This window comes from Austrofundulus limnaeus, unplaced genomic scaffold (assembly GCF_001266775.1).
Source record: "Austrofundulus limnaeus strain Quisiro unplaced genomic scaffold, Austrofundulus_limnaeus-1.0 Scaffold660, whole genome shotgun sequence".
NCBI lineage: Eukaryota > Metazoa > Chordata > Actinopteri > Cyprinodontiformes > Rivulidae > Austrofundulus > Austrofundulus limnaeus.
Window position 1 is genome coordinate 87134 of NW_013953062.1, and position 16149 is coordinate 103282.

Consider the following 16149-nt stretch of genomic DNA (forward strand, 5'->3'; position numbering starts at 1 on the left):
ATCACTAAGTCATGATACATCTTCCAGTAGTGACAGTGGGGATGAAACAGGTCACATAAAGAAACTGAATCAACAAGAACTACATACAACAAGGCCTCCAATAAAAGTACCTCAAACAGTGAGCAAAGAACCAGAAAATTATTGGCCAGCTCTTAATCTTGAGCAAGTATCACGAATCAAAAGGCGACTGGATATAAAAGGGCCACCATATCATGATTCATCTTCCAGTAGTGACAGTGAGGATGAAACAAGTCACCTAAATAAACATGAGCAACAAGAGTTACATACAATAAGGCCACCAATAAATGTCTCTCAAACAGTGAGCAAAGAACCAGAACATAGGTGGCCAGATCTAAATCTTAAGCGAGTAACACGAATCAAGAGACGACTGGATTTCAAAGGACCAGCACTAAGTCATGATTCATCCTCCACTAGTGACAATGAGGATGAAACAAGTCACCTAAGCAAACATGAGCAACAAGAGTTACATATAACTAGGCCGCCAATAAAAGTATCTCAAACAGTGATCAAGGAACAAGAAAATTATTGGCCAGTTCTTGATCTTGAGCGAGTAACACGAATCAAGAGACGACTGGATATCAAAGGACCAACCCCATGTCATGATTCATCTACCAGCAGTGACATTGAGGACGAAACAGGTCACATAAACAAACAAGAACAACATACAACAATGTCTCCAATAAAATTATCTCAAACAGTGACGAAGGAACTAGAAAATCAATGGCCAGCGCTTAATCTTGAGCGAGTAACACGAATCAARAGGCGACTGGATATCAAAGGGCAAAAAACAGCATTTTATTCTTCTTTGAGTAGTGACAATGGAAACAAAACCACAAGTCAAATACAAGAACAGTTGCAACAAACGTTGCATGTGTCAMTGCCTCCAAATAAAGTATCTCAAACAGTGACCAAGGAACCAGAAAACCAATGGCCTGCCATTGTTCTTGAGCGAGTGACACAAATCAAGAGGCGACTGGATATCAAAGGACCATCATTAAGATATGATTCATTTTCCAGTAGTGACAGTGAGGATGAAACAGGTCACTTAAAGAAACATGAGCAACAAGAACTACATACAACAAGGCCTCCAATAAAAGTTTTTCAAACAGTGACCAAAGAACCAGAAAATCAATGGCCAGCTCTTAATCTTGAGCGTGTAACACGAATCAAGAGGCGACTGGATATCAAAGGACCAGCACTAAGTTACGATTCATCATCAAGTAGAGACAGTGAGGATGAAACAGGTCTGGAACAAGAACTACATACAACTAGGCCTCCAATAAAAGTATCTCAAACAGTGAGCAAAGAACCAGAAAACCAATGGCCAGTTCTAAATCTTGAGGGAGTAACAAGAATCAAGAGACGACTGGATATCAAAAGACTACCAACATGTTATTCTTCCTTGAGTAATGACAATGGAAACAAAGCCACAAGTCAATTACAAGAACAGATGCAACAAACATTGCATGTGTCAAGGCCTCCAAACAAATTATCAGAAACAGTGACCAAGGAACCAGAAAACCAATGGCCCGCTATTGTTCTTGAGCGAGTTACACAAATCAAGAGGCGACTGGATATCAAAGGACCACCTGTAAGAACTGACTCGCCTTCCAGTATTGACAGTGAGGATGAAAAGGGTCACATTAGCAAAAAGGGGCAACAAGAATTACACACAAGGCCTCCAATAAAATTATCTCAAACAGTGACCAAGGAACCAGAAAACCAATGGCCAGCTCTAAATCTTGAGCAAGTAACAAGAATCAAGAGGCGACTGGATATCAAAGGACCATCACCAAGACCTGATTCACCTTCCAGTAGTGACAGTGAGGATGAAACCACAGGCGACTTTAGGAAAAAGGAGCAAAAGAAGGTAAATGTGTCGAGGCCTGGATTGGAAACATCTGCTGTACTAACAACTTCAGAAAAAATGTTCACACAGTCTCCAGGTGTTCTAGTGAAGAACATTTCTCATACCCCAAAGAAAGACCACAACATCTTATTAGAAAAATATGAAGTTATGTCAGATGATCTGGAGAACCAACCAACAAACACTGCCTGCTCAACACCAGAAATAACCCCAGAACTGCAAACACGGTGGGCCACAATGCATCTAGGCGTTTCTCGCTTCCGAAGACGTCTTGAAATTACATCGCCTACAACAAAACCACCAAATCCGCCATTTTCCCCTCCACGTTATTTCCCATACTCCTCCAGCAGTGAAAATGCACCTGAAAAACAACCAAGATTACAAAGGAGGATTGTTGGGACGCGAGAATTAGTTCTCACAGACTCATCTTTTGTGCCTGAAAACATACCACAGAATCGTTCTCCCACATTGAAGGATCCACATAACAAAGTCAGCTTTCCATTTGAAGTCAAACCAAGTGTAACAGGAAAAGATAAGACTAAAGCAGACACCATTTTGGTTGATTTAAGTTCCCAAGACATTAAAAGGTATCAGGATATATGGGTTGATGAAAAGACTTTAGCTACAACTTCTCAACGTTACTCTTCTTCTTTGAGCAGTGATAGCAAGGAGGAAACAACAAACCCATGTGTCCCTGACATCAAGAAGTATCTGAATATCAAGACACCATCACCAGAGCCAAATAATACCCAGGCATTTTTCAGTCAAGGTGAAAAAGATGGGACCAAATACAGTGAAATGCAAAGCAGACAAACATTAACTAAATTAGAAACAACAGATGAGTCGCTTATCACTTATAAGCGTTCAATTATCAAAACATCCTCACTCCCTAAAAACTATTTTATCCCAGCTGGCAGTAGTCAAGCTGTGGACCATACATTCATTGCACAAAGAGTAGACAGTTACAGAAACACATCTCATTCCCCAAGGCTTGATACAAGCATGAACTTTGATGATAGACCAACCACCTTAAACACAGATGTGGCCCTGCAACATGAAATAAGATGGATGGGAGTTGGTCATCATTTATCTGGCTTTTCGAACTCCAATCCAGCCAGTATGAATGCAGTGTTACCAACTCTACAGCAGGCTTCACTTGCAGAACCACGTTCCCTCCCTTTTGAGGACTCTAGCAGTACAAGTGTCACTGACAAAATGCAAGACAGTGGCAAATTAGACAAGATACTAATGAATAAATACTCATCACTTGACAGTGAAAGTGCTTCTCCTCCATCCATCGGTACGTTTGATTTGTTTGGTATTTCACCAGCATCAATGGACAAGAAGGAAAAGAAAGGCCTTGGTGCCTTAAAAATCATGTCACTGGAGAGAAGACTGTGGGAGAAAGACTTAAGTAAAGATCCATCTCTTCCAACTGATGACTCTGGTTCACAAGATGACAATTTTAGTTACAGTCAATTTGAAAAAGACACCAAAATTTCATCTAAAGAGCCAGTAAAACTTGCTTCAACTTCTTCATTGGACAAGAAACGAGATGCAGATTTGTTGTTATTGTATGGAATTCCTCGCTACATTAGGCATGACATTAAAGCCCCAGTGCAGGATACTGTTCCAGAAAGCCCTCTACCAGATGACTGAAGGCTTATTGAGATTTACCCGTTAAGAATCAAGACCATAAAGGGAAAAATATATATATAAAAACAAAATAACCTAACTAATCATTACTTAAATCAGAAAAACTGCCAATCACGTACTTACAAAATAAACTAATGACTAGTTTTTTCCCCTAAATTGTTCAATGTGTGTGCATACTAAACTTAAAATTAACTGTAATGTTCAAATTTAGCTTGCAGCCGTTGCACACCATTTATTGTATGTTCTTTAAATGACCCTTTTTCTCTATGTATCGTTTTTAGTTGCCTTACTTACTTATTTCTACACACAAGACTTCAATAAAACTACATAACTATTCTTAAAATCATTTGTACAAATATTTTTAGAGCAAAATTTACTAAAAATGCAAAATACAATCCAATAAGTTAATAAACCCTTTTATTTATGTGTATAGACATAGGTTATAGTGAAAACAGACATATAGACACTTAGTTTACATACATATATACAGTTGGGACAAGGCTGTTCACCCTCCTGCAGTTTTATGGGAGAATTCTAAAACATCCATCTCTACATAGTATTTGGTAGGCAATCCAACAGCTAGTTTTTGTTGATGGTTACTGCATCATAAAGAGAAGATTTTACTGAAAGCTTGTGGGAATGATCCTCACAACTGATCTAAATGTGTGTATCTTGTGTGTATCATGACAGTGGCAATGACTGCAAATAATTTATGTACTTGAAAATGAATAAAACAATTCTTCACACTTTGCAGCGTGCTGGGAATTTTGTTAAGTGTAAAGATGCATTAAATGATAAATGCAGGGGGGAACTCCCGTTCCACCATGAGGTTACAGGTGTGTTCCAAGTCTTAGTAGACAATTGTTTTTTTTTCCCATTAGAAAAATAAACTTACATGATTGTGTATGTCAAAGCAAGCACAAAACACGTGCACAAATAACTGTACAAAACAAAAACATGTTTGAAAAATGTTTCTGAAAGATCTCATCCATTCACAAAAAGGCTCGTTGGAGCATGCATGCAAATATTAAATCTTCTGACGGTTCAGCATCACATCACAGTCAAAGACAAAAGAATTTATACAAGAACATTACACTAGGCAAACAGAACAGCATAGCATCTTTACACAGTTCTAAACTGTCAGTGTCCACTGTTTTATTACATCCTAAAGGTGCTAATGGTGTTTACAAAAAATGCTTTCAGCAAACCTACCTTACTAGCCTAAAGGGCATTGTTCTCAAAAGGTATCTGGTGTTTCCCTGCAGTTATATTAACACTTCCAGTTCTGGGAGAGATGTTACCGGTAAAGAAAGACTAGAAACTATCAGTAGACTTAGGAAGACGAACAGATTCCAAACACATAGACAAAATGGACACCATCTAGCTCTGTGTTAACTTATAACACAGCCTAAACAGTCTAAATTAGTCCTGAAATAATACCTGACCAATTCTGTGTGTGTGTGCATGTAGAAAATGTATTCTATACATTTGAATTTGTTGGTATGTGTGAAGGACACACAATGTTTGAGGCACAATAATACTCTTACCTACAAAATGCAGTTACAGGAACTGGTCGTCGGACCAACAGATGCTGATCAGAGCACTTGTGGCTCAGCACTGTTCTGTGACAAGAGTTAAGCAGCAATGCTGATCGGTTTGGTGTTATGAGATCTGGAGCCACTGCAGTGGGATAGCAGATAGTTTGCATTAGCAAAACCCTAAGAGGGACCAAAAAACTGGATGGAATAAAAATAACTGGCTTTTATTGATAATAAACAGCACAGGCATCAGAAACCCACAGTCAACCTTTTGACACAGTGTGCTTTTTGAAGTACTAACATAGTTAAAAAAAAAAAAAAAGAAAAACAGTAGTTAGTGCCATTTGTCCAGAGGAGCTCAAGTTTAAATTCTTTGAACAGGTATGCTTGTTTGTCTTTGTGTCTATGGTGTATAATGATGTGATTGTGATGCTGTCATTCTGAGTGTTTTATGTGCTGCAGAACAGGAACCTGCTGTAAAACAGCAATTATGCTGAGTCAGGCTTGATTTTTAATAATCTTTTCCTGTTAAATAAATAAATCTAATCAAATCAATTTAATACTTGAGTGTGCCCAGGTCCAAGTGATGCTGTTTAAGACTCAAACACAATGCATGAATGGTCATTTCAGTTGGTTTTTTGGTGCTGAAGACGAGGACTGGTTCTCCCACACAATACCATTCTGCTTCCACTGTCCATATCCTAATGCAGACAGCAATATGACATGTCACAGTGACAGAAAGCAACGCCACAAAGGTTTTGCTGCAAACCAACCCACAATGCAACTTCTGCAGGGAGCATAACTTTTCTTTAAACAGCCCTCTTCCTCGGATGCGTAAACTCAAGATGAAAACATATTACCCCCTGCCCCCCTCCCAATCCATTCACAGCGTGGATCCATTCTTCACCAGAATGCACCCACTTTCATTGTTTTACCGTTTTTATGATGTCTACTTATTGGTTGTTGTTGCTCAGAGTCGTCGTGGTCACAGTTGTCTTTTTTTTTCTTTTTTTTCAGTTTTCCATTCCCAGCTATGACATCTGTCTTTCTTTGTACCATTCCACAAATTCATCCAGCAAAACAGGCCCTGATGAAAGGACAAGACAGAGAAGAATTACTGGTGTAACAGTGTACCTGACGCTCTGTGGATTCACTTTAAGTCCAAATAAGTGTTCACTCACAGGCACCATCTTCATCATAGTTACTAAGGTCCAGGTTGATTGTCCTGCTGAACTCTAAAACGTTGCACCACTGGTCTTTGTTGATGACTTTGTACTTGGATTGCTGAGGAACAACAGCACAAGTGTTATAGATTAATACCACACCTTACTGCGACTGTGTGGAAAATGTGTGACTTCTATAATAAATTTAGCAACAAGCTCACCTCTAAAAACTGATTAAACACAGGAAAAAGGGGCCATGTCTTCCCCAGAAGAAGCCCCAGCATACACTTGGCTGTATTCAAGTCCAAACTCCTCTGATCTTTTTCCTGTCCAATCAAAAGATGCCGGACTTAACAAATTATTACAAAATATCAGACAGCTAAAACAAAACAGCTTAATAAAAGCAAAACCAGCCCTATAGACTTATTTGAGGATGTGTACAAATTCAGGGGMTGTGTTCTCCAAAGACTGAATTTGTTGGCTGTCGAGGCGCCGTGCCAGAGACTGTCCACATCAAAGACACCTCTGATGCAGCCGACATATGCATCCTCCTTCCCCACCCCCCAATTTGAGGGACGGGTCCGAAAGATCCTTCTCGGCCCATCCTATCCTGTAATGCACCGTGGGCCAAACAGAGATTATTTTTTTTGCTTGTAATAGCAAACGAAGCGAGAGACAGGAATACAGTTTTAAATAAACATCTGGCKGTATAACAATTGAAAGTTTAAAGYGGTTGRGTTGTTACGCTTTTGTCATTTGAATAGATGATTGATTTGTCATCCTTCATAGAAGGTGACCTATTATAGTCAAAGGTTTTCTATTGCTAGTATATGGACATGGTTTTAATATTATTCTTGTCAGAAATCACAGAGCTGGTATAGTGAAATAAACGTGAACGTACAACGAATCCATTAGTTCTTCAAATATTACCTTTTGTTTTGTGATATTAATATTAATATATTGACATTTTGCTAATTTCAATGTATTTTTGCTTCTGTTTAGTGTTGTCACGATTGCTAGGCCAGTGTAAGGGCAGGAATAAAGCAGAAGGCTAGACCGTCCAAATTAACATCCACTTTTTTCCAGTCTTCAGTCTACCAAGGACCCAGCCCACCTAGACAAGGTAGGCTGGGTCCTTCAAAGGACTCAGCCCCTGAATTTGGACACATCATGAGAACATTGTAAAAAAAAATCTACATTTAGTAAAAATGATTTTAACTCAATGAACTGCATGGAATATTTTTTTTTGTTTGTCTGTAGTGTGTTTCACTGAAGCACACTTATGAAAAAAATCCCTCGTGTACTCAATTTATACAGTGGAGGAAATAAGTATTTGATTTCTTGCTGATTTTGCAAGTTACAAAGACATGAACTGAAGTTTTAACAGTGAAAATTGGAATATGAAAAAAATCCAGAAAATCACATTGTATAAATTATAAATTTATTTGCATTTTGYAGAGGGACATAAGTATTTGATCCCCTACCAACCAGTTAGACGCTCCTAATCAACTCGTTACCTGCATTAAAGTTCAGTCTATTTATCATTAAAGACAGCCGTTTTAAATTGTCACCTGTATAAAAGACTCCAGTCCACAGACTAAATAATCAGTCAGACTCTAACCTCTACAGCATGGGCAGGACCACAGCGCTGTCCAAGAATGTCAGGGACAAGATCATAGACCTGCACAAGGCTAGAATGAGCTACAAACCATCAGTAAGATACTGGGTGAGAACAAGACAACTGTTGGTGCAATAAATAGTAAGACAAAATGATTTGTGGCTCCCTGCAAAATCTCACCTTGTGTGGTATCCTTGATCATGAAGTTGAGAGGTCAGTCTAGAGCTACACGGGAGAACTTCTTAAGGATCTCAAGGGAGCTGGGACCAAGTTACCAAGAAAACCATTGGTAACACATGACGCTGTGATGGACTAAAATCCTGCAGTGCCTGTGAGCTCCCCCTGCTCAAGGTGGTACATGTTTAGGCCCATCTGAAGTTTGTTAATGAACACCTGGATGATTCTGAGAATGATTGGGAGAAGGTGCTGTGGTCAGATGAGATGAAAATTGATCTCTTTGGCATTAACTCAACTCTCCATGTTTGGAGGAAGAGAAATGCTGATATGACCCAAAAGACCACCGTCCTCACTGTCAAGCATGGAGGTGGAAATATGTTTTTGGGGTGTTTCTCTGCTAAGAGCACAGGACTACTTCACCACATCAATGGGAGAATGGATGGAGCCATGCATTGTAAAATCCTGAGTGACAACCTCCTTCCCTCTGCCAGGATGTGTCAGGGCTGGGTCTATCAGCAACAAAGGAGTGGCTCAGAAAGAAGCACATTAAGGTCATGGAGTGGTCTCTAGCCAGTCTTCAGACCTTAATCCCATCGAAAACCTTCAGAGGGAGCTGAAACCCCAAGTTACCAAATGACAGCCTCAAAATCTTAATTGAGAGATGATCTGCAAAGAGGAGTGAACCAAACTTCCTCCTGATGTGTGCAAACCTCTTCATCAACTACAAAAAAAGTCTGACTGCTGTGCTTGACAAGGTTTTGCCACCAAGTATTAAATCTAGCTTGCCAGAGGGATCAAATGCTTATTTCTCTCAAAATGCAAATAAATTTATATAATTTATCAATCCATCCATTATTTATACCCATTTATTCCTTTTCTAGGGTCATGGGAGTCACTGGTGCCCATATCCAGCAGTCACAGTGCGAGAGGCGGGGTACACCCTGGACAGGTCTCCAGTCCATCACAGGGACACACAGAGACAAATGAGACAAACAACCATTCACTCTCTCACTCACATCTAGGGACAATTTATAGTTATCAATTAACCTAACAGTCATGTTTGAGTCTGTGGGAGGAAGCTGGAGTACCCGGAGAGAGCCCACGCATGCATGGAGAGAACATGCTAATTCTACCCAGAAAGGTCCCCGGGCCGGGATTTGATCCAGCAACTTTCTTGCTGAGAGGCATCAGCTCTACCAACTGAACTGAGCCTCATTTATAATTTATACAATGCAATTTTCTGGATTTTTTTTTTAATATTCTATCTCTCACTGTTAAAACTAACCTACCCTTAAAATTAAAGATTGTTCATGTCTTTGTAAGTGAGCAAACTTACACAATCAGCAAGGGATCAAATACTTATTTCCTCCTGTTTGGAACTGTTCTTTCGAATATGACCAGATTAATCATATCATTCATTCAAAATATTCATTCAATCATTTTCACTTTAATGGTTTGTACAGTGTCAAAAAAACTTCTGACAAGCCTAAAAAATGAAGTTTGATAACAAGGATTTAAATGGTGTGTATATGAGGTACTTTGTAAATAAAACTATTTTCCAACTTACCCGAGCGAAATCAAAGGCATATCTGTAAATAAGCTTAAAACTAGTGCTGTCGTTCAGAACAGATCTCAGGTAGTCAAGAGAGTTCCTCAGTCTCTCAGTGGAATCACACCTGACAACAGCAGAAAATTACCTGAGGCATGTTCAACACTTTACTACTAACAATAGAAAGAATCAACCACAAAAGATGATAAATATATATATTATTATAAGAGCAAATAAACCAAGACAGAAAATAAGTGTTTGACGTACTGCAGTGAGCCCATGCCTCGTAGCCACTCCTGAAGAGTAAAATATCCCATACTCTGAGCATCCAGCTTCCAAGCCAGAACCAGCATTACCACCTGGTCAGAGAAAGAAACGGAGTGCTGCAGAAACTCTTTAACACAGCATGTTCTACTGCTTTGTACAATGACAACTGGAACCAAAGCAACACTGTGCTGGTGTTTTAAAGTTTAACAATATTTTACAAACATAAAAACTACTAAATATTCACACACACATTAAAATTAACAAAAAAAGTTAAAATAAAAAAAATATAAGAAATTTATAAAACAAAAAAAACATTTTCACCCTCCCCAGGAACAGTCAGCCATGAAGGCTGACCTCAACAGCAAGATGTGTAATAATCAGTGATTAACTCACACTCATTTACACAGCTAGTCGTCACAGTATTATTAATGTTCTGAGCCCTATGTTAAAGTAGCCTGGTAAAAACTAGACCCTGTCCTTCACTTTGCTTCGTACGAGGGTCTGGACTCTCTGCTATAGAGTAGCAATTCTTGCATGAGGCGTGGCCTCTGCTGAAGTGTGTGTGTGTGTTGCTGTGAAGGAGGCTAAGCTAAGAAGCTAACTGGAAATCGCTAGCGCTGTAAACAACCCTACTGAGAGGAGAAATGTACTGAGCCGAACAAGACGACTGTAAATGAGAGCTGCTGCTTTGTCAGACAAATTTAATTTAATTTGACAGCCTTATCAACACGGACTGGCTTCATCCACTTCCTCCACTGCCGTATGCTAAAATAACTAACAGACACTGCGCAGAAAATCATCGTTGTTCAAAACTCCTCCTTCTGTTTGCTGGTTGGTCCAGGTAAAACAAACTGCAAGCAGACACTGCGCAGAAAATCGACGTTCTGTTCTCTGATTGGTTCAGCTAAAAATCTGCCAGCGAAATCCTTGTCTATGGGAGAAGTCCCAGACGGAGCAGAGAARCRAAACTAGAATTGAGCGGAGCTGCGTAGGAATGCAAGGGCCAGGCTAATGTTAAAGAAGACACTAAACACAAATAGATATGCATTCGATTACCGTAGTTATCTATTCATAAATCCAGTTTTACATTTTAGGATTTAATTGACAGCTTTATCACAAGAAGGCAACAATTTGAAATTTATTTCTCATCTAAAAATAGCAGTAAGAAACCAAAATATTTGTGACTTTTTTGCTTTTTTGTTAGTAAATGAAAACATGAAAAAGTACATCGCATTTTCATGTTTTCATTTACTAACAAATACGCAAAAAAAGTCACATTATCACTTTCAAATGAAAACATCTGGATGAAGCTTTAAGAATGGCACACCAGATGTCCTTAAGTGTGAGTGCAATGGTCCAAAAGGAGGACAAGGCCAATTGTAATCAAGTGTTAGTTAGGATATGGGTCCCCAGTCGAATTCATTGAGTAATGAAGCAACATGTGGTTTTTCAGCTTTAGCAAACATCAGACACACACTCATATGCAGGGGTTTCACTACGCGTTGTGTGTGTAGAGTAGGGTTGGGCATAATCGTATCGTGTGCAATTAATCGTCAGAAAAACATTAATCGATTACTTTTTGGCACTTGACGATTAATACGATTAATGCCACCAGGCAGACTGACTGGGGATTACTCGGGTCAGTCCGCTCGGTTCTCCTCTCCATTTCAAATATGACGAACATTGAAATTAAAGTTCTGTATTTATTTATGTATCAACACAATTTTAACTTTGACGTATAGCCCGAAGTCTGTAATTCTGGCACAACTTGGAACAGATTTTTACGAAGAGCAAATCTTACCCACTAAATTGGTCATGTGACTAGGACACAAGGGTGTCCAGGGACACCAGGGGATTAATCGTCAAATTAATCGTTATCGGCTAGCTACCCCAATTAATCGTGATTAATTATTTTGCTAATATTGCCCAGCCCTAGTGTAGAGAGCACTGTCGTAGTTGTGGTAACATAATGAGTATCTTTGACAAGTGTTCGTTAGCAGTCCAGTAATGCTCTTGACTCATTAGAAGAGTTGACATTAAGGATTTTCAACAAAACCAGATATCTTACATTAAATTGGTGCCTAAATTTAGATATTAAAATTGGACTCAAACTGCAAAATGGTAGTTAATGAAACATTTTTATACTAGACAAATTTAAAAAAGGATGTTTCAGCATCACTAAGACAAAAGAATAAAGTCAGACCTGAACAAACTGAGACCATTAACATTAAACCAAACATGAAAACTCATTCAAATACGAACAAACATCTGCTTACATTTTCTGGCTCCACTCCAATGTCTTCACAGAACTTCTCAATGCCCTCTGGACCCACAACGTCATCACAACCTATATTAGATAGGTGTACATTATAATATCAGCATGTGCAGCTACAAACACACAGCAAAGACTGTTGCATTATGTTTGTTCACCTGCGTATTCATAGAACCACTCCAAGCATCTTTTACTAGAAAATGTCTCCTCCTCTTGGATTAGTGTTGTATCATGTTTTCTGAAAACACTGCACACAAACAGTTTTAGCAATGAGATAACCAGCTATACTGCATATATAGTACAGACCCACAACCTACTACATTCTCTATAAAGAGATATTACTGGCAAGACAACTGCAAAAAACCATGTACTCAGGCACTGCCATACACCCAATCTGCAACCCCCCTTCACACTGAACAAAGACTCCAAAAATGATGTAAAAATAAATAAAATCAACCAGAACCTGGATGGTCTTAGCAGGGTCTTGGGAAGGTCTTCATGTGTGTGTTAAAGGTGGTGGGGGGTATACTGTATTTTCCAGGCACATAGTTCAATTCTGCACCACAATCCAGTAACTGTGTTACCTTCACTTGTTATAAAAAACTGTATATACAGTATCTAAAATAAATGTGACTTTGAATCAGTCTAAATGCTTTGAAATTGGCCTCTGTCTCTTAAAGAACCTCCTACCATTGCTGACACTTCYACTTCAGCACGTTTTCTAAAAATGCTTCGGGGGAGGGGTGCTCTGTGAGGCAGGAGCTCAGCTGCAGACTGAGCTCCTGGGAGGAGCTTTGTAWAAATGGGCGGAGCATTGTACCAGCAGCTCCACATGACTACCACAGAGATTTCTTCAATATGCATGAATGAGTCAAAGCAACATTCTGAGTACGTATTTTGATRAGGGAATGACATAACATGATATAAAGCTCAAAATAGTCGATTCTGCATGATACACCGCCTTAGAGGGATCCCTGATTAGTTGTAACATTAGAGTTCATTTAATAAACATATTTTAACTGTAAAATAAAGACTGTAAAAATACTGTAGGATGTTCAGTTTTTATCATTTTTAAACTAAAAGTTTAAAAATATATTACACGGATAGGGCCATTTTATTTACACGCAAAGCATTCTGGGTAAATGATGACGTGGATAGGTCCTCGGTGTGAGGCTGCTAGCGAGCTATATCCACCCTGAAGGTTAATCTTGGACAATATCTGATGATCGACTCTTTTAAATGAAACCAGAGAGCGTTGACAGAGAGGAGAAGGTAGAAATGACTCAGCCTGGAACTGAAAATATAGGACAACAGAGCTGCTTCATGGAAGAAGAACCTCAGCTTAGCCTGTTAGCTTTAGCCCCGATGCTATCACAATATATATTGTATATTAGCTTAGCGCTACACATTCTCCTCTCGTCACTGAGGTCYTCCGTCGAGATGACAGAGAGGGGAATGCAAAATTGGCTCAGAATGCAACTGAAAATATGGATGGAGGACCTCAGTTTAGCTTGTTTGTCGCGCTAGTGCTGAGCTAATATATATAAGGCAATACAGTGTTGGCGCTAAAGCTAACACTGCMAGCAACACCAATGACCTATCCATGTTATCATTTACCCAGAATGCTTTGTGTGTAAATAAAATGGCTCCGTCCGTGTTAAAATATATTTTTAAACATTTACAAAACTAAACAGCCAACAGTATTTTACTTTTTTTTATTTTACAGCTAAAACATATGTTTATCAAATAAAGTCTAATGTTACAACTAATCATGGATCCCTTTAAGAATGTGATGAGAACTCCTAGTCAAGTGTCTATAATGGTTTTGTGTGTACAGAACATGCATTGAAACATTTTGGTAGTTGTGTATCCATGACACTGGGCTTCTCCACACCGGTGAGGCTAGAACCTGAAGCAAGACTAGCTATGCTGGTCTGATGCCTTGGCTATGACTGTGATTGTGACATGGTCATGGAATCAACTCAGCACAGATGTGGTACTTGTGTTGGTAGTGTTGTGCTATCCTAGTGTGTCTTTCTAGCACAGAGGTGCATACTGACATGTTTGCAGAAAGAAGTGCATATAGAGTGTGGTGAGAGTGCAAGTCCCAGGAATGCAGAAAAACCTAAGTGGTGAGTACTGAGAGCAGGGCAAGTTCATTAAATCCTTCAAAATAAAAGAGGTTTGTCCTAATAAGTTGTGGTGAGTTTAACGGGATAGATGTCTAGTATGACGGTGACCTAATGCAAAGATCTCACACCTGTCTTGACGACTTTTCTTAGCAGACATGTCATCTCCAGCAGAGGGTCTCCTCTTTTTCCTAGGCGGCATGGCTCGTGAGTAGCAAGCTGGGAACGTAAGAAAAACTCTGAAAGATAACTATTAGCCATACAACTACTAGTAGAATATCCAAGAAAAGATGGTTAAATTTGAGCGTTTAATAATGAGACTAATAATCGTATGCTGATGATGTAAATCATACCTGATGAGTGGCTATCCTGTCCAACGTCTTCGGTCAGATTCTACCAAGAATGACATAACAGAAACACTCAATGCTCACTCATATTCACACTAAAACATGCTGATGAGCGGTATTTACCAGCCTGTGCAAGGTGTGGTGAATCTTGTGGATGCTGGCCAGGGTAGTTGAATGTGAATTGAGCTGAAAATCTATTTCCACGTGGAATCAAAGGTGTCATAAGAAATGCAAACTAACCAAATCAACCTAATGCTTGTAATCACGCAGGAATATGAGGTCAGGTCCTCATGGCATTTACTTATGCACAGATTTAAAATCCACTTCAGCTCAGGTAAGAACCAACACTTATCAGTTTGCATGTTCTCATATCAAACGTTTACATCTCGGAAAATGGCAGAAAATGTCTTATCACGGCTAAAGGAGCGAATCAGAGCCCTGCACTGGCGAAAAAAAAAATGACACCGAAACCCGAATATATCCGATCAGAAAGGTTGAGCTCGTCTCTTAAACCAGTGAGTCGTTTCCAGTTAACTGCGGTCATCAAAGACTGGTTTATTCTTGTAGGCCAAATTCAGGCAAACTACACAGCACAGAGAGGCGAGCGGATAGCACTAGCCGCATACCTAAAATAGCAGTGCAGACAAGCAACTTGCACAGAGTTTACAAAGTATCCAGAGAGTTGGGCGGCTGGGATTTGTAGTTCTTCCGGTTTACGGAGGCCGTTTGCAAGCTCGACTCTGCTCGGGTTACTGGACTACAATACCCATAAGTTTGAGGGGGGGRAAAACAACTATTTCTTTCACTCATCTCCCCCCAACATATACGCTTTCCGACAGAATATGTTAAACGTTGATTAATAAATGTAATGTTATATGGCCTCTAACAGGAAAAAGGCCCGCGCGGACGTTTTGCTAAAGCTAGCAGGTGACGCAAAAACTGACAGGACTGTTGCAGCAGGCAAAGAAAGATGTTTTACACAACTGCGTCACAATTTTCCTTCTATACAGCAGTCCGCAGTTAGCCAGGAAATGTGACCGACTAACAATAATTTACGTCGAAGTCAAGTTTGAGCTCAAACGCGTTGTATGCTTTGAGTGGTAACGATTAAAAACCCAACAACGAAACCGATTGCAAGCGAAAACCTAAGCAACGTCGGCGACATTTAACCTAAAACTGCGAGCTCAACACGAAAAACGCTGCAGGTTTTCTTGTTGTGCCTTAGCTGCCTTTTTAAAAGTCAAAATAAGTGCATTTACAGCAGCCATCCTTCCTTTGTTATCGCCCCAGACAGTACTGGCAAATACAAAGAGACTAGCAGGCACGGGATTCATGCGTCCCCGTTAAACCCGAGAGTCTCCGGACAAAAGCGGACGTAGAAACACAAAATGTCASTCTGTTTCTCTAAATTACGCACTTCACGTATTAAGAGAGGTCGCAAATCTACACGGAATAATCTCTAAACATTTCTACTTACTTGCTGCATCAGAGTGCATTTTTATGAAACGTACAACTGTCTGTGGGAAGTCCGTAGACCGGCCAATG

At 39.6% G+C, this 16149-nt stretch overlaps 2 protein-coding genes across 3 annotated transcripts; one reads left to right on the forward strand and one right to left on the reverse strand.

The window, feature by feature from the left end:
- Positions 1–1373: 1373 nt before the first annotated feature.
- LOC106531635 (uncharacterized) lies at positions 1374–5404 on the forward strand (the record flags this gene model as incomplete). The annotated part of the gene is given in 1 exon segment (XM_014027537.1): positions 1374–5404. A coding segment is annotated over 1 exon segment (2076 nt). The 3' UTR covers positions 3548–5404.
- A 684-nt stretch (positions 5405–6088) lies between these two features.
- Positions 6089–16149, reverse strand: dcun1d4 (DCN1, defective in cullin neddylation 1, domain containing 4 (S. cerevisiae)). Of its 2 annotated transcripts, XM_014027540.1 has the most exons (11): positions 16082–16149; positions 14728–14798; positions 14611–14650; positions 14389–14476; positions 12287–12375; positions 12133–12203; positions 9857–9948; positions 9608–9716; positions 6467–6571; positions 6264–6366; positions 6089–6169 (listed from the first exon to the last, which is right to left on the reverse strand). In XM_014027540.1, exons 1-11 carry the CDS (start codon positions 16098–16100, stop codon positions 6114–6116), a joined length of 843 nt encoding a protein of 280 aa, XP_013882994.1. In that variant the 5' UTR covers positions 16101–16149; the 3' UTR covers positions 6089–6113. The 2 variants fall into 2 exon arrangements, with proteins under 2 accessions (XP_013882994.1, XP_013882993.1); XM_014027539.1 differs by lacking the exon at positions 16082–16149 and having other exon boundaries at positions 14389–14507; positions 14728–16066.